At 41.6% G+C, this 24,407-nt stretch overlaps 1 protein-coding gene across 2 annotated transcripts in view; it reads left to right on the forward strand.

Moving 5' to 3' along the window:
- MERTK (MER proto-oncogene, tyrosine kinase) overlaps positions 1 to 24,407 on the forward strand; it is a 413,075-nt gene that overhangs the window by 214,152 nt on the left and 174,516 nt on the right. For both annotated transcript variants that reach the window (XM_069235075.1, XM_069235076.1), the window contains exons 6-8: positions 4,764 to 4,879; positions 15,832 to 16,012; positions 20,134 to 20,285. In XM_069235075.1, the coding sequence (XP_069091176.1) occupies positions 4,764 to 4,879; positions 15,832 to 16,012; positions 20,134 to 20,285 (449 nt within the window). The remainder of the gene's footprint in view (positions 1 to 4,763; positions 4,880 to 15,831; positions 16,013 to 20,133; positions 20,286 to 24,407) is intronic.

The following is a 24,407-nucleotide window of genomic DNA, read 5'->3' on the forward strand; positions in this document are numbered from 1 at the left end:
ACCCCACCCCTAACAGTACCCCCTCACCACCCTTGATTGGCGGTAGCCGCTACTGGTGGCACAATATGTGCTGCAGCCCTTGGGGACCCTCTTCGGTACCCATTCTCTAGGTACCAAGCGTACCCCTTACTAAGGACTTACAGCGGGACCAAAGGTATTGTGCAATTTAAAGGAAAGAGATCTGGCACTGGGGACCTGGGTAGCAGGAACTCAGTGCACTTTCAGTCAAAATTGCATCATGTACCAGGCAGAAAGTGGGGGCAACCATGTCAAAAATGGGCACTTTCTTACAGGAAACAAGCAGCAACACAAGATAGCAATGCCTTGGAAGTACCCATCTGGGATATTAGTTGAGACATGGGCAAAATAGGTCTCCACGTGGGCTGGGGAGGAAGGAAGAATCCTGCGCCAGGAAGATACGAGGGGCATTAGGCGGTGGTCAATGGCTGAGCTATGGCTAGAGGTACTGGATAGTTGGGACACCCCACCAGAGCTGCTGACACAGGGGGAGCGGGACACAATAAATGATGAAAGTGAAGGAGACAGTCATGACTCAGTAAACACCTAAATTGGAGGGTGTTTGGCCGAAGCCTTAAGCATGTATACGCATCTCCTCCTTTCCCCACGCATGTAATAGCAATGATGAGAGAGGTCGGGCTGTGCCCATTTCGACACCTCATCAAAATAACCCCACAATATCAATAACTACCATGAGACACACAATCACAAATTGTGTGCCTCCCTCCTAACCACACACCCCTAACACGTAAGGTCCCCACAGAGATGCTTAATTTAGTTTATAGTTCAAGTTTAAGTAAGACAAGACATGAGCAATTGCAGTCCTCTCCCCATAATCAGCACTCACAAAGGAGAACTGATGCATTAGACGCATCCGATCCACACAGACCAAAAGAGCTGTGGACAACCAAAACCACGCACATATCCTGGCCTGTTTAGGTAGCTGGTATTAACCCTCACTAGCACGGACCTCTACCATTTAACACATCATATAGCTGACATATTAGAGGAGACACATTTTAAGGGGCAACACTACCAAGAGAAAACTACCAAGACACTATCACATAGAAAACTATTTCAGAATGTTGTTATTTGTTTAGTACATGTTATTTAAGCTGTACAAAACATAGCCATGAAGAATTGAGACTATAAGCATACATGAACATGAAAATAAAGATGATTTTGGGAAAAAACAACACAGAAAGTGGGTTATGGGTCGGTTTCACTTAGGAAGTAGGAAATTACTCTGAACAAAAGATCACGCTGATGCCCTTTTCACGCACCATGCAAAATTGATTTTTAAGAGGGGATCTAGATAGAAGTATATACAAGTCTGTATGTCCAACTTGGACAAAGCCAGCCTCCCCAAAGAAAAAGCCACCATCTTCTGCACATCATAGGGTTCCAGTGCATTTAATTAATTCACTAAGTCATGCAAAACACAGAGACACACACCCCGTCCCCCTCAATCCTCCCACTATCAGAAACTCCACACTTGATTAAGGCAAGAGATCCCAGAAGACATTGGACAGTCCTTTTGCTAGGAAGTGCTTATAGCCACTCTCTAAAAAGCCCTCTGGCTCTGGACTATCACTTTGGTGTCACTACTGCCAGTCACTGCATTGTTTAAAGGTGAGGGAGGGCTTGCTGTCTAATCTGCTTTCTGCAATGCAAGATGCATTCTCTTCACCTGAAAGGGCTGTTAGACCAGAAGACCATTCCGTTTTTTCACTTTGATTACCTGTCATCATGTCTTGTGTTTCTTCTCCACCAAAATTTGTACTAACATACATCTAACGATTATCTACTATTACAATGACCTCTTTGCCCAAAATTTGCAAATCTTCCAACTTCTGTTGCCCTTCCTACAAAACTACCTTCCCCAGTTCCTTCTCCTGGACTGGTTCTTCTAAAAGCTGCTCCTTGTAACCTTGCACAGTTTCTAAAATCTAAATATATTTTGCAGTCTTTTCCCAGTTGCTGTAAAAACTCTTTAACCTTCCTCAGAACTTTCCCCAAAAAGAATCAGTAATAGTCTCCATTCTCACTCCACTGTTGGTTTGTACTTCGCAACTGGCCTTTTCATCTTGTGCTTCTATTTTTACTGTTTCATGGCAATATCTAACACAGTCAAGGTGGAAACATCCTTACCAATCTCTTACTAATCCTTCTCTGAGGAGCATACCTTTTGTTGGGCACTTGTTTTTTTGCTCATCAGATCTCCAATGTAAAATAGTTACATGCTTTGCTGATATTGGTCTTTGTCTACAAACTCTTAGCCAATATTTATTCACTTCTACTCCTTTGAGGTAAGCCAGGTTTGGCTATGCTGACAATGTGTGATCATGGTTCGTTTACGTTAATTAGCTGATTATGGCAGTGTTTGGGGTACGCTTCATGCTCTTTCCTGGATCCCTTCCTACTTTAACAAATATTGGCAACACTAGCAGGTTTGCCATTTGTATAGCGTGCAGGTCAGGAGTGCAAATGCCATGCAAATGTCCAACGTTTTCTACTAGGGCACAAACACATCTGAAAAACAGATGCTGTGAAAAAGGTCTGCTTTATATCTGTAGTGTACTTTTTACTAATGATTTTGTGAGCACTTGCTCCCCATTGTTACCTGGCCTCTCATCAATTGATTTTAAATGTAAAATCATCCCTTATGCATTTTAGTGGAGGCAGAAGGAAACACACAGACAGCCAGTTGAAAAACAGTGAGTGCAAATACTCTTGTGAGCTGATCCAAGGTGTAATTGATAATGTCTCAAACCAATAACTAAAGTTTTTAGTGCAAAACAAAAGCCATAAGCTTAGGGAGACTGACCCAAACCCCCTTAAAGTAGGTAAACTCATGTGCCTTACATGTCAAACCAAAACAAAAGTTTTATCAATTTTACATCCAGATTAGGTGTTGCACACACCACCTCATAAATTACTTTCCTTGAACATTAATCTCCCATTAATCTACAAACTTCTTCAAGGTTTACAAATGTATTCTCTAATGTACTTCTTGTGTGCTCAGTTTGCCATATTTCAGGCCCGTCATATCCCAATACTAAACCTATTTTTAGCTTGTGAACCCCTACCCACAACTTTCTTAAATTGATACATAATCTCCCCCATCCATGACTCGAAAATGGTCATCACCTCCGCTTAGTAAGGATTCACTTGATTGCCCAGGATTTTATACTGGTTTCTTTGTGACTTAATTTCTCAGACTGCTTTAAGCCAGTAAGTGGTTCCGGTCACCATCTTGAATTGGTACAATTTTATATAAATCATAGAGTGTTCTACCAAATTGAATGACTTAAGGTGCATACCACAAATGCTCAGCGCTATGTATGTATGTGATGGTACTTCTACAGCATAAACCTAAAGGGGAAATAATGGGATGCTGACTAATGATAGGAGGTCAGGGAACCAAATAATCATGTGCAAGAGGCTGACAAGATGTAATTGTAGTGTAAAGTCGGGTAGTGGTCCTTGAAGAGATGAGTTTTCAGTTGTTTTCTGATTCTCAGAAGAGCTGGAGTCACTCAAATATCATTCAGGATAGTGTTCCAGATCCTATCTATGTAAACTGAGAAGGTCTGTGTTTTTTTTTGTCTCACACTTTTTCGTCTCCAGCTTGGCAATGTCTTCGATGTCCTAGTTTGGGGTTGTTTGCCAGAGATATTTTTTTCTTGGCAAAAACAGTAGATGTTGTTTGTGATGGCCTTATAAGTGATTCAGCAACTTTGTGTTTGGAGAGATGAGGTTGTCTTCACACACCATGATAAGGCATGGTACTGTATGTAGGATACCTTTCAGAGGTGCCAAAGTGTTTGCGAGGAAACCACTGAGTGGAGCCTCCCTTCCATTCAAGTGATAGAGGACCAAGATGTGCATTGTTGTTCTCAAATCCACTTCTGGAAGGAAGAGTTTATCTTTCTGCTGGTGGGAGAGCTGGTACCATGCTGTCTTGGTGTTTCAGAAAGCATGAGGCTTTTGTCAAGTGTGACTCTAAGGATTTTTTCATTCTCTGCATGCTTTGGGGTGAAACCATCTAGGTTCCTATCAGAGAGCCAGGCTTGATTAGTTGTTGGTATTCATCCTATGATCAATATGAGAATTATGCTGTGTGAGCTGTGTCCAGGATAAATACACTTAGACCCTGATTTATACTTTTTTTGCGCTGCATTACTGCCTTTTTTCTTTAACGCAGAATTGGCGCAATATTACAAAATACAATTGTATTGTGCCGCTTTTGTGTCAAAAAATGACAGAAATGCTGCACAAAAAAAAGTATAAATCAGGGCCTAAGAGTTTTGGACCCGGCCCAAGAAATAAATTAACTTAACCTACGGTTTGAACACTGTCAAATCAGGAGCAATGTAAAACCACCTATTCTGTCACTAACTCCGAGCCGCTTTCCAAACATTTTCAATTCATCTGCATCATCTTTCCCTTCATTTCTCCCCTCCATTATAACCTTGCACAGTCTTTCCTTCCTCTCCTCTTAACTTCCCTTCAGCCCAATCTCCTCAAAAGTGAGTTGTGAAATCATCAGGTGAAGGTACTGTTTTTGTGCCTGTCAGCATGTAAATTGATGTATTGATCACCAGCATATGGGCTCCACTATATCAGTGAAATATGTTCTGCAGGCCCATAGTGGATGCTGTACTCAAAAGGTATTTCATATAATATGCAACTTATTTGTGATGCTTAAAGTAATACTGTCTTTACTGTTTTATGTTCCTAAGGGATTCCCTCTCCACCGACCGTTGTGAAGGCAGTGAACATCTCTGCACATGGAATTCTGCTGTCCTGGAAGCCCGGCTTTGATGCCTACGCGTCATTTAACAGCTGCAGAGTGCAGGTAGGATTCTTTTCAGTATGTCGTCCTCTAGTCAGACGTGAAATGTAGAGTTAGGTGCCTGCTCATACTTGCAAACATGCGTTAATACAAGTTATAGATGGAGATAGGTAAGACTGTGCCTCTGCTCACCAAAGGCATACTTAAAGCATTCTTGTCATCCGCTGAGCGACTATTGTCAACTTTCAGGTGTTACACTCCTGATGCAACTCTGGCCACTATAGAGGAAGTATAACTTGTAAAGCCATTCAGTAACTTGGTTGTTTCAATAAATATCAATAGTACAGTCAAGAAAATGTGCAACTCATCTTTGTGGTGCCAGCCTGTACTTCTTTTCCCTGGATTCCCACCTTCCTTTTCTTTTCACCATCACCTTCCTTGAACTCTGCATAGAACCGTTCTGTTTGGCTTTATCTCATTGGCACAATTAACAGAAAGAGAATTTGGCTGGACATTGGACAGCCCTTCACCCTTATGAATTGCAGTAGGGGCTAGGGTCCTATAGTGCCCTCATTCATATACAAAAACATACCTTAATGACTCCACCCCGGCCATCACAATGGTCATTCCTTTAAACAAAAAAAATCACCACTAAACACAGCTTTGAGCAGATCCATCATTGCATAATGATGCCTTTTCACAATTAATACAACCAATATATTCTGATAAACCCCACAACTGCGAGGAATGTCACCTACAAACTGCAGAACAAGGCACCAGACCAACAAAAAATACACAAAGGCTGATAAAACAAAGTAATGCTAGCCTGATTCTCTTCATATAGTAACTTTTAGAGGTTGAGATGGCAATGAGGCATTGAGTCAAATATAAGGCTTTGGGGTTTTAGAGTGTACTGCAGGAAGAGAACATTATTCACATGGGCCGACCTACAAAATATTGACTACCATTATTTTGGCTAGGTTTGTGCTATAAAACTACCATTTACATACATGATATGTATGTTGGTGCTTGAACTTCTAAAGTCAATACTTTTTGCAGATCAACATTGTGAACTCAATATGCTCGTATCTGCCAAGGCTTCAGATTGCTATGTGTGACATTTTCATAATTTCTGTGAAATTATGAGTGACATTTCAACAAGTATGAGTGACTCTTTCTTGCAAGCAAAATGGAGCAATGAAGACGTGGGAAAACATACAAATAGCCTAACGCATTAGTGAGCTCAGATGTGAGGAGACATAGACTCCATGAATGCAGTTCTCGGTATGCTGGTGTGTGGTCATGACAGTCGGTCAGGCAGACCGAGCTTAGAAGATCATGACTGATATCGTGACTGCGCGCCAGCAAAAAAGCAGATTTCACAAAGTGCAACAGATGATTATACCAAGTTCAGGCACTTACTTCTCTGAGATGTGGCTCCGCTTGCGGCAACATTCATGTGGGCTCCCCGTGGCTGACCTGCTATGACTGGAGGAGACTGAGGCCTGCAGCACAGCAATGCCAGCGCTGCACATTCTCGTAGCATATAACTGCCTCACTGTGGACTCACTGATGAGACAGTGCTCTTTGGCTGGGCTTGCACACTCCTGCAGCCTCGCCACCGGCACTGGTGGGGTTGGGTCAGAGTAGGTGATCCGGTGGTCCGTTGGATCATACCGCCACAGTAAAAGCAGTGGCCTCAAAGGTTACCAGCAGGAAGCTCACAATGACTTTAAGCTATAGGGGTGACGTTGGGTGAGCTTTACGGGGATCCATACAGGTTGTCATGGTGCGAGGGGTATGCTCTCAGCTGCAATTGCCCATAGCCCACACACACTGCAGGCAGAGGCAAGCAATTACCTTGAAATGCCGAGGCTCGCGCCGTTGGCAGTAGAACAGACCAACACCAGCCTATTAATGTGAGTCTGACAAACTCACACTCACACTGTCTCCATAACAGCCAACCATTGGCTACTATGGAGACATGCTGACATTCTATGCCACGTGGTGTTGTGTGTGTTACATTGTAGCACACTAGTAGCTAGCAACCAGAAGAGCCAGCAGCCCCTAAGCCTTCTGGGAGCAGCGCACACCACGCACTGGCACTACAGCTTTTGTTGCATGATAGCAGCACTCTGGCCTGACAGCTGAGAGGCGCTATAATGCTTGATTTTGCCTTTCAGTGCAGTGATGCGGACCACCACACTGAAATGCGTTAGACTAACGCCTGATGTGTGGTACTTGGCAGGGATGATTACTCTGAAATACAACCAATTTTAATGATTCAACTTGCATTCATAGTTTTCTAGTCGGCGTAAGTTCCTAAACCATTACCAAGAATAACAACCCTTTGCATTCTGTGACTCTTTACCTTAGTTATAGTTGGGAAAGAAAAACCTAAGGGTTTAGAATGGAAACTTACGTTGGCCTAAAACTGAGTGGCTGTAGGTGGAAAGACACATACGTCGCTGTGAAATGTGCCTGCCTTCTCGGTGCAATCTCAGAAATAAAGTATTTGGGACAAATCTGTTCCAGAAATGTGTCTTCCTGGACTGGACTTGCTCTATCTGGCGAGTACCACAAACAGTTAAACTCACTGCAGCGTGTTTCCTAATGAAAAGTAGCATAAATCTTCTCAGCTATGTAGAGAGATTTGTTTTATTTAATCCGATTGGTTCACAACACAACAGTATTTTATTTCATATGGTGCTACTATCATGTTTTGCTCAGGAAACAGGATTCAAAATAAGTGTTTCCGGCAGTTTAATGTTCACTTGAAGGTCATCAGGAAAAGGGTGGTGCCTTGAATGTCGTACAAAAAAATACTCGAGGCCTGACGCAGATTGGTTTCTTTTCCGCAAGGCTTTCTGAAGTGAAGAGTGAATGTTGGAGCTGGCTGTTGTGTTTATTGCTCTTCTCTTTCTAGTGGTCACAGCTGATGGCATTGTTACTTCCCCATGTAGTCAGACTTTGTGGCTCTCTGGTCATCATACGGCGGTTGTTGGCAGCGTACACGAAGTCATATTAAATGTGTATAGAGTGGATTTACGCAAATGTAACACATTTTTGTAGTTCTAGAAAAGTGGCGTTACTTCATCAATACATGTGTAAATCACATTTCAGTGCCCGGGAAATCGAAGTCTGTACCCACCAGCAAAAAGCAGGTGCTAATGTGCACCTCTTAATATAGAACAGAACTTGCTGAAACAACGATTCCAGAAAGTATTCAGCATTTAAATCTAAATAAGCAGTACTATCACGTTTAAGGGTTGCCTTGGGGTGGTTACCAGAATTGTGGAATTACCCTAAATGGGCTGGCATACTCTAACTGAGGATGCCCTAAGTGTAGGCACCGACAAGCCTCAGATCCTGTATCAAACAGTGACATAGCTCATAAATTCACAGTGCCTTCCCGTTAGTCATTCAGAATGTCTCCATGACTTACCGATGACCTTCATTTACCGAGATTCCCTTCTTCCTACACACAGTCCTTTAACATTGAAATGAATGACCTAGTGACAGAACTCTCTACTGTTTCACTATAGATCACACTAAGCTCCTCAGAACATAAGAAGGGGATATATAACCCAACCCATCCCTGTCATCTCCTGTACCTCTACCCATACAGTAATTCCATTTGGACAAAGCATGGAACATGGTGGAGTGAAGCGGAGTGCTACAGGACTGACTGACAAAGAAGAATCTGTGAGATAAAGATTTTCAGTAAGAACTCAGAGCATTACCACATCATCATTATTCCTTTCCCTAGTCCTGTATTACTTAGGATATGAAGAAGCTATAGAGGTGACATTGACAGAGAAATTATAATTGCTACATGCATTAAGTATGTGGGGAGTGAGACATAACAAATGCTAGCATCCCATAGTAACTAAGCGCCTGATTTAGAGTTTCAGGTTACTCCATCACAAATATGTCGGATTTTCCGTCTGCCATATTATGATGTCCATAAGACACAATGGATCGTAGTATGACGGATGGATATCTGTCATGTTTGTGATGGAGTTATCCCATCCGCCCAACTCTAAATCAGGCCCTAAGTTTAGTAGCGCCATGCCAAAACTGCACCATCTGATCAGCCCATCCTCTGCCAGTAATGCCTCATGAAGGGGAAAGAGAAGCCCAGGTCGCAGTCTTACAGATGTCAGCTATCGACATTGCACAGATATATGCCCACAAGCCACCATTTCCTTTGTGGAGCAACCCTGAATCAACTGAAGGAGATGCGGGTGCTCAAATACATAAAGCAGATGTGGCACTTTTTTTGATCGAAAGGCTTAGCGTCACTGACTGCTGATCCGAGCAGAAAGTCAGAAACAAGGACTCAGAATTTTGGAAAGGGGAATTCTAGTTGAAATAGGGTTGCATTATCTGCTCTTCTTCCAGCAGGTATAGTGGACCTTCTTCATGGGCAGATGACCTCTTCAGAACAATGGATAGATAACTTAATCTGTGGGACGACATCATGGCTTCACATTTGTAGAGTCAGAGATGGAGAGAGGATATGCTGGTATAGGAGAGTGCTGCCACAAGATGGATCACCTCAGTGTTAAAAGGCTGGGACAAGGTAGACTGACAATGTAGTAATATAACTACCATGTGTTGCATCTCGCATGCTACCTACTCTTTCCTCTCAAAGATTGTGATAGGGAAAATTATCCCTTATTTAAAGCGATATTCTAACTTTGCTGCAGATCAGGTGGTTAATGAATCTGGACCATGGCAAACAGCAGCAGATCAAAGGGTTTAACGCTTCAGGGTACATATTTAAAGTTATAATTGTCAAAGATGTTTCTCACTTATGGTTGGTAACCCTAGAAAGAAGACACCAGCTGCACTCAGTTTAGCTGAAAAAAACATTCTTGCAGAAATTAAGATGCTGTCCATTTCTACCTAAAAATTATCAAGGTGATGGTTGGAATGCCACTCTACCCTACACCACTCCACTCTATGCCACTCTACTCTACACCACTCTACTCTACACCACTCCTCTCTACTCTACACCACTTCACTCTCTACTCTACACCACTTCACTCTATGCCATTGTACTCTATGCAACTACACTCCTCTTAAAGCTTCTCTACTCTATGCTACTCCACTCTATGCCAATCTCCTGTATGCCACTCAATTCCTCTATATGCCACTCCACTGTACGTCATTACAGCCCTCTCTACTGTACTCTACGGTACTCTACTCTATTCCACTCCTCTCTACTCTACACCATTCTACTCTACACCATTCTACTCTGTGCCACTCCACTCTACTCGAGGCCATTCTATGCCTTGCCACTCTCCTCCACACCATCCTATTCCACTCCACTCTATGCCAGTCTGCTTTATGCCACTGTACTTTACTCCATGCCAATCCATGCCACTCTATGCCACTCCACTCTATGCCAATCCAAGCCATTCAACTCCACTCCACTTCATACCACTCCACTCCACACCACTCTACTCTATGCCACTCACCACCACTGTACTTTACGCCACTTCACTGTACCCCATGACACTCCACTCTACTCTCTGCCACTCTATTCTACCCCACTCTATGCCACTCCACTCTGCACCACACCACTCTGCTCCAGTCCACCCTACTGTGTGCCCTACTGTATGCCACCTCACTCTATGACACTATATTCCACACGCTTTATCTATGCCACTCTATTCTGAGCAACTTTATTCTATGCCACTCCTCTCTATGCCCCTCTAACCTACACCACTCCACAACACTCTACTCTACACCACTCTACCCTATGCAACTCCATTCCACACCTCAATGCCAATCTATGCCACTCCACTCTATGCCACTCTAATCTGTATTACTCTACTCCATGCCACTCTATCCCTGCCACTCCACTCTACACTGCTCTAAGCTACTCTATGGCATGCTAATCTACACCACTCTACTCTACACCACCCTATTCATGCCACTCCCCCACTCCTTTTCTATTTTACGCCACTCCACCCCATGTTTTCTCTACCCCACTCTACTCCACTCCACAGCACTCCATGCCACTCTATCCATGTCACTCTACTCTACACAACTCTATGCCACTCTACTCTACACCACTGTACTCTACACCACCCTATTACATGTCACCCCAGTGTACACCACTCCACTCTTTGCCACTCTACTTCACTCTATGCCACTCCACACTATAAGACTATACACCATGCTACTCCACACTACTGTACTCCATGCTACTGTACTCCATGACACTACTCTATGCCACTGTACTCTTGCCACTCTACTCTACATCACTCTGTTCCACTCCAACCTATACCACTCTGCACCACTCCATTCTACTCCATGCCATTCTAGGCCACACTACTCTAAGACACTCTGCTCCACTCTACTCCACTCCCCTCTACGCCACCCCACGTTTTTAACTCTACGCCACTCTATTCTATGCCACCGTACTCTGCACCAGTCCAAGCAACTCCACATCACTCTACTCCACTCTATTCCACTCTACATCACTCAATGCCACTCTACAGCACTCCACAAAGTACAACGTTTCACCACTCCGCTCTATGCACTCTATGCTATCTATCCTATCTCTTGGCTGAACATGTCTACAGCTGAGAATATGTGTGATGGTTAAAAATGTTTCCTAACATATCACTCAAAATGTAGTCACGGTGTTTGTAATCATTTTGGGCATTCCTTAAAGAACCTATACTAATAAACAGGGGTGGCCGGTGTTCAAGGGCTAAGGGGCTGCACCCCCAGCCTTTTCTGGCCTCTCTAGTGAAGCATATATTTAATTACATGGTGAAAGTAAAACACTTTATACACAACGTTTTCCGAGTGAAAGTTGTGCACTTTGAAAAGCCCCACTGCGTCTGCGTCAGTATGTGGCTGAAAGCTGCACAGTAGGGCTGACAGGACTTGCCCACGCAAAGCCCTTAAATGTTTTCAGAACGCAGTGACGTCCCTGGCTTATCTCCTCCTCCACCAGAAGCCCTGATAGTAAACAGCCTGCAGCGTTTTTTGTTCAGCCCGGGTTTCTGAAAACTTCACTCCGATATTATTATCCACCCTTTCCTATTTACTCAAATGGTGGGGTGTGATCAGAAGGGTCTACGCACCAGAGGTCACATTTTATTAAAAGAATGTGGCATTGCGCAAAGAAAATCCCCTTTTCCTGCATTACAAGCAGTCTGTGGCAGAGAAATTGAATGAATACAATAAATAACTCCATCCAGGGCTCTCTGGGAGACAGGAGTGTGACCTGAAGACCTCAAGACAACCCTGCACACAAGTAAGTTGGAGCTCTATCTTTTTTACAGACAATAAGAAAAAAATCTGTTCTCTCAGCTCTTCTCTCCCTTCACTACCTCTGTAGGTGATTTCCTCTCTCAAAGGCAGTAATGGTTCCAGTAATTTATCATGGCTAGTTATGCTCATTTTATTTCTTTTGCAGACTAATGACGTGATATGTCATATTAAACATGTAATCTGCAGCTCAAATAAACGTGTACCTTTTATCACTGAAACTGCTGGATACTCGATGGGTGAAACAAAGAGTGTTTGTTTGAATAAGTGTTTGCAGGGCTTGACTGAGTGGCCGAGAAAATGTGGGTGTCTGTGTATAAGAGTTGTGTGAATGGCAGTGGATGACAATGTGGATGAGTAAATGGGTAGGCGACCAAAGGCAGTGGGTGAGTCAGTGAATGGAAATAAGTGGTTAGTGAGGCTCACTCATAAGGTGCAATTCTGTCTTGTATTTGTGCCCCACCACTGCTTTCAGTCACCAGCCACCACTGCTAATAAAGTGTTGCATGCTGTCTCAAATATCTGCTTAACTGCTTAACTACTTAACTGGCACCGGACACAGCGTTCCCATGGACAACGGAGATGCCATTGTTCCTATAGTCAACCTGTGAACTGCGAGGAGGCAGCACATGTTGCATTTTGCATAGTTTTCAATTAAGGATGAATGGTTGAGTTGCCATTTATCATTCAGTTTCAGCTCAGGCAGCCAGATCGGGGGAAAAACAACTCAACGCAGACCGTTTTCTTCAGGACATGTGCTGCACACTGCCTGGCAGACCGTACACATTGTTGCATGGAGTAAATGACATGCACAATATATGTTAACATAGAATGATCTCCTTCCCCAGTTGTCACTCTTTTATGTCGTTATCCTTATAACTCCTAGCAGTTAGCAAAAACAACATAAGTTCCTTAATTTCTGTAAGGACATAACATTTTGAGGGAATAAATGCCTACCCTCTGAAAAAGGAAGTAAAAGTTCAGAAAAAGGTTCAAAGCCCGGTTTCCACAGGTTTATATGGCTAGCATAAAAGCGAGAGCATCAGCCAGTGGCTTTTGATACAGGCAACTGCATGTACTGCTTCCCTGAAGCACCCTGCCTACAAACAGTGTTAGTTTAAAAGGAACATAAAGAAGGGCACCTGTACACGGATTTTTTTTTCGATATTTGCATTGACGTTAGTTTGGTACAAAAACAACACAACATTACAGAAAAGGCCCGTAACAAAGAGGGTGCTGAAAGAAAGACAAGACCGAATGTATTCACTTTTCCTCTGGGGTATCTATCATATTCAGAGACAACTGAGAGCACTATGTTAAAATGGCACTTTCCCTGGCTCTGTCTCCAGCTGGGAATGACAGAGGGAGAGAAGTACAAGAGGGAGCCAGCTGAAAAAGACACACTCTGGTAGAGTGCCTAAACATAAGTAATCAATCAATCAATCAATCAAAAAATTTATTAAGCGCGCTACACACCCGGGAGGGTCTCAAGGTGCTATAGGGGGTGGGGGGAAATGCAGTATTACTGCTCAAAAAACCAAGACAAGTAAAAAGTAGTGTCTAAAAAATTAAGCGGTGGAAGGACCCAAGTAATGGGTTCATGCCTCAGGGAAGGGACACACAAAGACGAAAAAGATCTATAGCATCTGACCAATAAGAAGTAAGAAAATGAGTGACAATGCAACCTAACAATGGTATGTAATGGTAATTAATGGGTAGGCTCAAAGCCCACTGTATAGAAAACAAACGTTCTTGCAAGTGACATCACATGTGCTGTCTTATGTGTGACCTAAAAAGTCTCACAACTCCCCAGTGAAATTACAAAACAGAAAACTAAAGACAGCAACCCAATTACAAATGAAAATTCCAAACTAAATCAATAAAAAGCAATAAAGGCACATCTCTTTCTCTTTAATTTGTCTCTTTCCATGCAACTTTAGCAGGGACACCACAAAAATGAATCCCAGAGTCAATTTCATTAAATCGTGTACTTCCTCATCTCCCTTAAGGTAAATGTATTGAGAGAGTCTAAGGACTCTATTCACAAAGCTTTTTCTAGGAGTAGATATATCTTATTCCTGTCTTAGATGTGGGCTACACCTGCATACCCAGGCCTGCTTCCCAAAGCATTTCCTGTGAGTTTCTTCCTGGAATAAGACATGCTTACTCAAGAAAACTGTGATAAAGCATTTCTTACTCCTAGAGGTTTATAAGTATGTTACGCCTAAGCAGCACTTACACCTAAAATGTGTTTTGTGAATCAGGTAAGGATAGACAGGTGTAGCTCGCATTTATTTCTGGAGTAAAACACGGATGCTCATAGAAAACGTTTTGTGAATCTGGCTATTAAAGTTTATCACACTCTCTTGTTCTGTATCATATAATAGTGTTCAATATACCAAACACAGACTGCAGCTGAGGAACATAATATGGCCCTTTGGAGGAAACAAAGTCAGCAGCCTCTGCTATACTCACTCTTTTATATCCATCAGGACTCATCTACAGTGCATCTCACATGCTGTACCTATTTCTTATTTATCAGAGGTGTGGAATTTTATTATATATTTACTTGTCTTAAGGGTGGATGCCTCAGAAGTCTACTTGTCCTGTAAAAAAAAAATCCACTTGTCTCTTGGTGTCATGCAATAAGGTGACTAATTATGGGAGCATTCTTATTATGTTATAGCTCTGACAATAGTTTATTTGATAGTAGATGTTAGGCCTTTTATCACAGTTTGGAATGTAGCAAGGGTCTGATTTTGCCGCCTTTCTGCCGATTTATATGCAGGGGTTGTAAATAGGTGGAAAGTGTTAGTTTCAGGGCAGGGATACCTAGTGAGTTTCCGCACTCTGGGTATTTAGCAACTCCTCTCCAATCTCTTCCAACACTGGAAAAGGTTGGAACTTTGCCCCTGATGAGCACAAGAGTAAACCTTTTTTCCAGAGTGGTATAAAAGAGGATGAAGGCAAAGTTCATTTGCAATTGCGCATTTACACATATATATTTGCTCCTTCGAACATGGAAATCACACGCGTTTGTTAGGAACACGGTTTCCAGGTCTGCTTCTGTAAACTCTAGTGAATTCTTGAAATTGGCAAATCTACACGAATGTACAAAACATGTACCGCAGGAGCACTTTTAGGACTTTTTGTTGGAATAGGGCCTATAGTGATTTTACATGTATTCTCAATTTTTCATGTTTTATTTTAAATAGGCATGCATCAAACACGTTTCACTAAATAATACCGCATAGAAATTGTATTTAATGATTGACAATTTTTTAGCAAAATAATTTTTTCAGGTTGCTAATTTGCTTGTGTAGGTTTTATTATGAATGCAAACAGTCACCAATCTAGCCTTCATGCTTATACACGTATTTGCACATAATTAAGGAGCATTCTGGGGGCATTATAAATAGCCTCAAATTGTTCTATTTGTAAATGTGTACTCGTTTTTATTGTGGAACGCTGTCAGTAATGATCCTATTTGTCCTATGGACAAAATAAACATGAAAACATGTTGTCCTAAACCCCAAACGATATGTAGTGGGCGTTGGGTGATAGGAATACCACAACCCTTTAGTTTATATTTCCGTTTATGGATATTTATTACGTATGCATAACTCTTTACTGGACATCTTTGGACATTTGTGTACGATTTTAACGGAATTTTGTCATTTTCCTTTTAGTATTTTAGTATATTCTGTGCTTGATTTTAGGTGGCTGGCGTTCCACAGATTAATTCAACCGTTATAAGCACCAGCACTTCGGTTCCCCCTCATGAATATCACATCCAGCAGCTACAGGCCACGACTATGTATAACATTAGCGTTGCTTGCCAGAATGAGGTTGGCTGGTCTTCAGATAGTTCCTGGGTCGTGGCCACCACCACAGAAGGAGGTAAGTGGCAGTGGAATTTGAAACAGCAGGCTAAGAGTGTAAGCTTATTAAAATATTGGAAATTCCTTAGACCTTGGACTTATTAATTCAGTGACATAGAGTCAGTGTTTTGCACTTTGTATTCATTGTCCAGACTTATACGTTAACAGCATGAATTGTCACATAATTTACACTGTAGTAATCAAATGATTATCTTTCTGAATGTATAAGCACAGAATAGGAAATGGCGGGATTGTCTCCAATCCTATGTTTTAAGACGTGCGTGACAGTATGATCATGAGCTATAGTACCTTTAATTTTTTAGGGGATGTTTGCATAACCACATCTTAAGTTCATTCTTAGAACAAAAGTTCCCTGCATAGATTTGTAGCATTTTAGTGCCCTGCCACTGATGTTTTCCTGGCAATCTTGTGTTTTTACCCTGTGAGTTTAAAATGACCCTAACCAACTTGATTTCTTCCCTGTGTTTTATGTTCTGGTCGGAATCTAAGCTATGATCTCAAATCTCAGAAAAGCCAAAGTGTAGCCCCATTATGAGTGTGAATGGCTACTGTCACCTCAGCCCAAGTTATGTGGTGACTGATGGTAGTGGCAGCAAGTATTCTAGTCAGGAGCACCGGAACCGGAATTCCTTTAGCTGCACCTCTATAGGGAAACTGCTTATCTGCTGTCCTCTATAAAGGTTCTATTCGGTCCCAGTAACTATGGTCCTTTGCCCTCATTATATCTAGGAATTGGCTTAAGCATGATTTCCACTGACGGGAAGTATCAGAACAGCTATCTGCCAAAGAAACATTGTGCCTGAAAAAGGGTATTTAACTGAATTTTATATCACTACCTGCCCTTTTGGTCCTTAGTTCTTAAAATATTCTTAATCCCTCCTTCTTCTCTGGAGTGGAAGAATAGTGGCCAGGATTTTATAGTGTCCATACTTGGGATACTAAGACATATACAAAATGGGCCCCTCAAAATTTTTGTATGGCCAATAAATCAAATCACATATGGACTCACCCACATATTTTTTTTATTAGGGGTTGATGTTTTTTATCACCACAAGTTTATTCCTCAAAGTAGAGCTTCCCCCTTGCCTATCATGTTGATTTATCTATCTCCTTTTGTCTTACTGGTGACATATCTGCATGTGGCAAAATGCTGTTGTCAAGCTAATGATCAGACTGTCCTCTATTTTAACAAGCATACATTGATTGTAATATGCACGGGTGCCTAAAAAGATTCCTTCAACTTATGTTTTGGCCTAGGTATAGAAGCATATAATAAAGATTGTTCTAAAAATGTCACCTGTCTATACAATCAATAGCCACTTATTTAGAAAGGAAAAACAAGAGAATATAAGAGGCAGGGTAGGAATACCCAGTCCCCCAGCCCTAAGTTTACTATGACTCTTTCCCTTGCCATGCAGTGCAAATTACCCTACATATTTCATAACTCAATACATAGTCTATGACATCAATGAAAACATAACAATAACATCTGAATTGACATAACTGATGACAAAACCATGCATGGCAGGGACACTAGTTACAGTTACCTAAGGGCATGAGTTCTAGATACTTAAGATAACTATTACTGGTGAATTTCAGTGGTTTTGTTCGTTTAAAACGGGATGCTTAACTGACATTTTCACATAGCTGTTGTCGTAGGGAAACTGAAATAAAGAAAAACAGGACTCCTTTTGGCAAGGCAAAAGCAGGTTTACTGTCATGGCAGGGAGAGTAGGTATGCCCACACAGGTGAACAGCTCATCTCAAATGGCTGCTCTCAGAGAGCCTATTTATATAGTTACATGAAAAATGTTATTTACAAAAGGTCCAATAATCGGTTACTCAATAATTACATATTTGTTACAAAAACATCACATCACCTGTGTCCTAACCTCTTCTCTACACATTCTTCATTGTAATGGTGACAATGCTTAACAAACTATTTGTTTGCTTCTTTCGTATGCATCTGTGTGCATGTGTGTTTTATTGATCTTCTCCCAAGACTTCTTATCAGATTCTGTGTACTCTTGGCTAACTTTGTTTCCTGTTCATATTCTTTCAGTCACACTTTCAAATTTAGCAATTTGCAGCTTGTGTGCAGTGACCATGAATTCCTCTAAGCTTGCATACTAAGGTTTTCCTTTACCGAAACCTTTCTGTTCATTCAGTCTATTTTCCAGTCAACTCTTCTCCTGTCTTGCATCATTGTGGAACTTAGGTCTGCGCTGTTCTTTCACCACATATAACTCTGTAAAACTTTCTACTAATGTCTGCAATGGCACAGCGTCTTAAGATTATGTTTCCTCTCTAACACTGTAATGTCTCTAGAACCTTTGTGTTTTTTCAGTGAGTTTTTAAGATCATTTTTTAATGGAAAGTTAAATATTATTACCATACCCAACTATAACATCCCTTTAACCTTTGTTTTTCAAGTGAATTTCAAAGGGTTGTTTTGGAAAGTAAGATCATATTACCATACATAACTATAATGACATTTCAACTTGTTTGTGTGTTTTTCGAGATAGATAGATAGATAGATAGATAGATAGATAGATAGATAGATAGATAGATAGATAGATAGATATCACACACACACTTATAGGGTTTTTTTTAGTCACTATCTACATCCATTGGTTTTTAGTTGTGTCACTCACATTTTTGTTTTGCTTTACTACTGCATACAGCAGGTCAACCCTCTACAGCTATTGGCTAATTTCACTTTTTAACTACACCATTTTCACTTTCACAGGGTGTAAATTCACAAACAAAGTAGCTCCCTTCAGTGCCAGTGACTACTTGGCAATGTATGCTTTTTGTGACAAAACAATTGTTTTCCTTTCATCCAATGTGTTTCTTTTAAATATTGGTAAGGGCCCAGCAGCTCACACAACTATGGCATTTTACGGAAACTGTGGCAAAACAAAACATGCATTGACCATGCTAAAAGCTGCCGCCAACACCCATCCTATTGGCTTTGGCAGTGCCTGTTTATACAAAGAATTGCTAAGAATGGTAGCAAGTGTTTCATCATAGAAATAAACAAAAAACGATATTATTGAGTACATCTGACTTACCTGATTATATTGTGCTGTTAATTCATGTCATATTTGGTCTTTGACATTCGTTATCATAAGAAATAAAAACTATGACATTTATATTGGTAGGGCAGATATTTTTGTGTCTCTGAGTGTAATGCAGTGATGGCATTCATTGCAACAGTTGTAGTGGGTTTACCATTGCAGTCACAGTCACATACAGCATAATGGAACCAGCAGAAAGACAATTACAAACTATATTTTGTCAATTATCAAAGCCTTGCTATCAGTCTTTAATGGAGTCCATCAAATTACCACTTTTGTTTGGGGGTCCCACAAACTGTCCTAGAACCTTCTGTATTGGGACATCCAAAGTGCTCATAGCTATGTCTCTGGACTTGTGTTGGAGCATGTCATAAATAATAAAAATAGCTTCTATAAAAACCATATACAACACTATCCTATGCAGTAAAGGTAAGTTAAGGATATAATAACATTCCTGTGCTCTACCAGATACCCACACCAGACATTACAAGAGGTCTGAGTGATTATTCCGCATCATGATCACTGTGTACCACGCAAGGGTTTTATTCAGGCCAAGCTCTTGTGATCTGAGGCATTTGATTAATTTACATTCCTTAAGATTCAGGATAGCTGATATGTGGCAACCTGTTGATGATTGCACCTGCTCAGTTACCTGCCTGCTTATGTATGTTGTTAAAGTGCTTTACAAGTTTTAACTGGCGTAATATAACCGCCAAGTGAAGAGTGTCACAGATGGAAAGCGCTGAGGACCTACCCTTAAACCTAAAAGTGCTTCATGTTTCAAAATTCCACAGTTTTGATGTTAGTGTAGCAGGATCTACCGATTTACAGCACACAAGGGACCCACCTCTCTCCTTGTTTCGACATAAGCCCTTGTATACCTTTACATTGACGTTCATTACGTTCTTTCCACCTACTTCTTTTGCAGCTGTGCCATAGGAAAGTCTGGGTAATGAGTACTGGTCCTGTAGAATATGCTATAACCTGAAGCCTGTCGCGAACATGCGCAGTGCTCTAACTAGACAACGCTTCTCTCCAGCTCCAGGTGCTGCACCGCGTAATGTCACAGTACTAATAAACGAGTCTCGGTCAGTACTGGAGGTACACTGGGCGCCTCCTCCCTTCAGCGAGAGGAATGGCATGCTTGTGGGCTATTGGCTGCGGGTCCAATGGGAAAGCTCCGGAGTTTCGGTAAATACCAAAAACATTGTGTCCTGTATTTGTCTGTTGTTTTTTTTTGAGTTGAGCATTTTCATTTCAACATGTTATGTGCCCTACAAGTAACGACCTTCCCATAGACTCTATGTTCTCATATATTCTGTTTGCAATACTTTGGAACACAGTTGCTTCCTTTTTTTGAAGAACTATTTGCACAAAATGCGCGGTCTGTCACTCTGACTATGCTTTTATATTTTCCTGTTGACACTGCACTTTCACTTTCTCTCAGCCTGTCAGCATGACAGTCTGAAAGGACATATCTCTTATTTTCATGCAGAAATAATATTCCAACAATATATTCACGTTGGAGCTCCAGTGCCGCGTTAATGGTGGTGGAGAGGCAGAGCCCCTTACTTTCTTCAGGTGCCTGAGGCTAAACACACAAGCAGTGGTGTTGCTAGCTGCACAGGGACGGGGGTGATTTATTTGTTCTCTTCTCCAGCACCTATTGACCTCAGGTTAGGGTACTGACAGTCCCCCAACATCTGCTTTCATTGGTAGAGGCCCATTGCCTGGCAGACTAGTCTCTGCAAGGCCTGATAATCTGTCTAAGACTTTGAACCCAGCCTCCCGGAGCTGCAGCACTTGCCCATCGTTTATGTGCAGACCTTCTATGTTTCTGTGTAAGTCATTTTCAACTACCCTTCGATAGTTACGGTTTAGTTAGCAGCAGGAGCGTCCAGTCTTTCATCGGCCAAAATGTTAGTGCGTCTGTAATGCCCCCCCAATAAACAAACAAGGTATTTGAGGAGGTAACGTGCACATTTGAGTCAGTTAAGCCTATATTTTGTAGAAGGACCGCTTTTAATAGTTAGAGTTGAATAACAGTGGCACTGCAAGGTCATGAGACTTGGGCACGCTCAAGTACGTGTAAGACATTCTGGTAAAACAATTTTCAATCGAGGCTGTTCCATATTCAAAGCGTCTGCTCTAATTAGGAGAGCACGCCTTCTCCCAGTTTGATGTACTTGTGGTTGAAAACTCCTGTACCTACAAAGACAGACGTCCAAACACTGCTCGTGCTGCCGCTGCCCATCCTCCCTTCTCATTTGTCATAATGTTCTTCCTTGGCTTGTATTCAGCGAGGCACCCTTCCACGTGTAGTATCTGTTGCTAGGGGACTGACTTCCACCGATGCTAGAGATGCTGAAAGATACTTGATAACTAATACCTTCTGCCCAACCAATGTATGCTACATTGCCTAGCCCCCGTTGAAGAGAATGAGAGAATGACACAGAATGCCCCCCCCCAAAAAAAAAATATTGCTTGTGTTATATAGCAAGACCAGTGGGGTAACGAAACTTAAAGGGGGCCCCCTGCAAAGTACCTGTAGGGGGGTCCCCTTCCCTTAGACCCAGTCAGGGGCCTGCCACCTGTTCGCAGTGTAGTGTGCTGAGGGGGCCCCCTAGAGCTCGGTCCCTCCCCCGCACCGCGGGGGCTGCGAGGGCTTTTGTTACGCCCCTGGGCAAGACAAAAATATCACATCCACTACATCGACCTAATCACTAGATTGCAAGATCAGTACATGTGGAGGTGAGAATAGTAATAATACACTTGGTGATGCAGGAGCTGGCGATGCAGTAATTGTGATATTACTGTAGGTTGATATTATCATCTTCGCTTTAGTGTGGTGCAAATGAATTATATATCTCTTTGTATTATAGCATTGTTAGCTTGGTCACGATGTCGTGTTTCTGCTACAGCAAACATTATATACGTTAAAAATGAAAACACACTACATGGCTCAGGCACACACTCCTGACAAAATGACTCGAGTCTGACTCTTCTTATGTACATTGCATCTATATGAACTTTATTCTCATTAAAGCAGCGCATTTGTTTCTTCTTGATGCCCCTGTATTCATGCTAAAGGTCGCTTATCCCTGAAGTTAGCATGATGACACTTGTATGGACAGCATCAAGATACAAGCACCATTTTAATCTGCTGGTCTGTTATTTTTTCAAGCTTCTTTTCCATAAAAAATGAACAACTGTAGCACCACACACACACACACACATATAGTAAATTAATGAAAGCTTTTGTCTGCAAGACATTTCCAGATACATTCTTAACCTCCATTTCGAGGGTTAATAAATGGGTTTGAAGAACATTTCAATTCATCCCCCCTTCCCCACCGCCATCTTGTAAAAGCCTACAACTTCTGTTTGCCAAGGCTAATTCCCTAGGGCTTAGGCAAAGCTAACCCTTCAGATCACTGTAATGTAAAGGGGTATGACACTCCACTGTGTTCTCATTTGAACTCGCAGATATTGCTGAAGTCATTTGAAGAACATATTTAAGTAAATGTTGACATTTTTAAAGACATACGTAGAGTACCATTGGATTGCATGCCATTGCATACAAACATTTGAAAACTGAGATGATGAAATATTGCATTTTCCTCGCAATGTTTGAGCAGCCACTTGAAAACCAGGACAAGTGAACAATAATGAAATAGACAGGAATTTCCACTTATAATATGGGAGCACCCATGAACTAAAATGGATTGCTAAGTTAACCCACAACATGGATCGCCCTTTCTACAAATAGATAAACGCGTTTAGTTATTGTCTAGTCAGTATTTTGTGCAATGTACCAGTACACATTATCAAGAAAAAGTACTTGTTATGAAGTGCTTTAAGACGTTTAACGGAAAATTCAAAACAATAAATATTATGGTGTAGAAGGACTGGTTTCAGGCAGCACAGAGCAATCAAGTAAGCAGTTAGTGCAGTGGAAGCTCACATTCCCTTCGATCCTTGTGTGCTCAACCAACTTACACAGACTACTCGTGTTCAGAGCAGATTCCCTCTCTAGAGCGCGCCTCCGCAAAACCAACATGTGGGCAGAAGCAGGTCACATTCAGAGTGACAGACTAATCATTTCTCCAAACGCTTTAGTGCATCCACACCCCTTATCGACAAGAACGTCTCTGTAAGGTGCAATAGGAAAGCGTCCGGATGAAGGACATCTTCCAGTGCCGCCCGGGTCTGAGCATCTCATGGACTGAATATATCATATGTGTATGGCTGATAATGCTGCAATGTTGAATTGTTGATGTATTTTGTTCTCTTTGTTTTTCCATGTCAAATGTCTATAAAGACCATAAAAAAGATTTAGAAACCGTGCCATATGCTTCAAACCTCTCATAGAATTAGCGCCTAAGCGAGACAAATTGTCCAAAGTTCTAATTAGTGGACTGAACAGCAACGTCTTAGGGATATCTTAACATATGAATGAATGTAAAATACTGCTAAACGCCGTGCCTTTCATTTCCCCTGAATCTTTATAAAACCTTGGCTTAAAATTCTTTGCCTGCCGCTTTGAATTTCGCTAGCTGTTTCCTTCTGACTCAAATGATGATTTCAATATTTTATCACTTGTTAAAATTCTCACAGTTAGGCTAATTTGATGTTCTCAAAGGAGTTGCTGACATACTGTACTGCGAGTCCTATTCTTATGAAAAGCTCCGAGACTTTTTGCTTGCTGCTCAGGATAGGCAAACGTTGCAAAAACAGCCTCGAAAAAAGGGAAGAGGTTAAAACTTTGGCGCCATTCTCATAACAAAGCTGTTTCTGCTGCATTCAGCTTGTGACTACATAAGCCATCTTGCCCATTGTTCACTTCATCAGTTTGCAGAACTTAGGGTTTTAGGTTGCTTTCTGTTCCTCTTTACAGTTGGTGCGGGGATCCACATGTTGCTCAAATTTAGAGAAACCAGGTAAAATTGAGAACATCGTGTGACCAGTGAATAGAAAATGATAAAACAGCAATGTCTTGGAAAACAAAATCATGACACCACACCTCTTTTGGAGTCTCATTAGCCACGAAGAAGTGGTTAACCCAACTGTGGTGTGAATTTAGGGTAGTACTGGAAAATGTGGTCTCTCAAATGAATGTGCATGCCCGTGCTTTATGGTTATTTAGATGTGGCTTTACTGTTGTGAGTTACTTACCGACAGCAAAAGGATACCAATCAGTGTTCATTTTGTTAACCCTATAAATTGTTATATATATATATATATATATATGTATATATATATATATATATATATATATATCCTCAGGAAATGACACGTGAAGCGTGGCTGAGA

This window comes from Pleurodeles waltl, chromosome 5 (genome assembly GCF_031143425.1).
Source record: "Pleurodeles waltl isolate 20211129_DDA chromosome 5, aPleWal1.hap1.20221129, whole genome shotgun sequence".
Lineage (NCBI taxonomy): Eukaryota > Metazoa > Chordata > Amphibia > Caudata > Salamandridae > Pleurodeles > Pleurodeles waltl.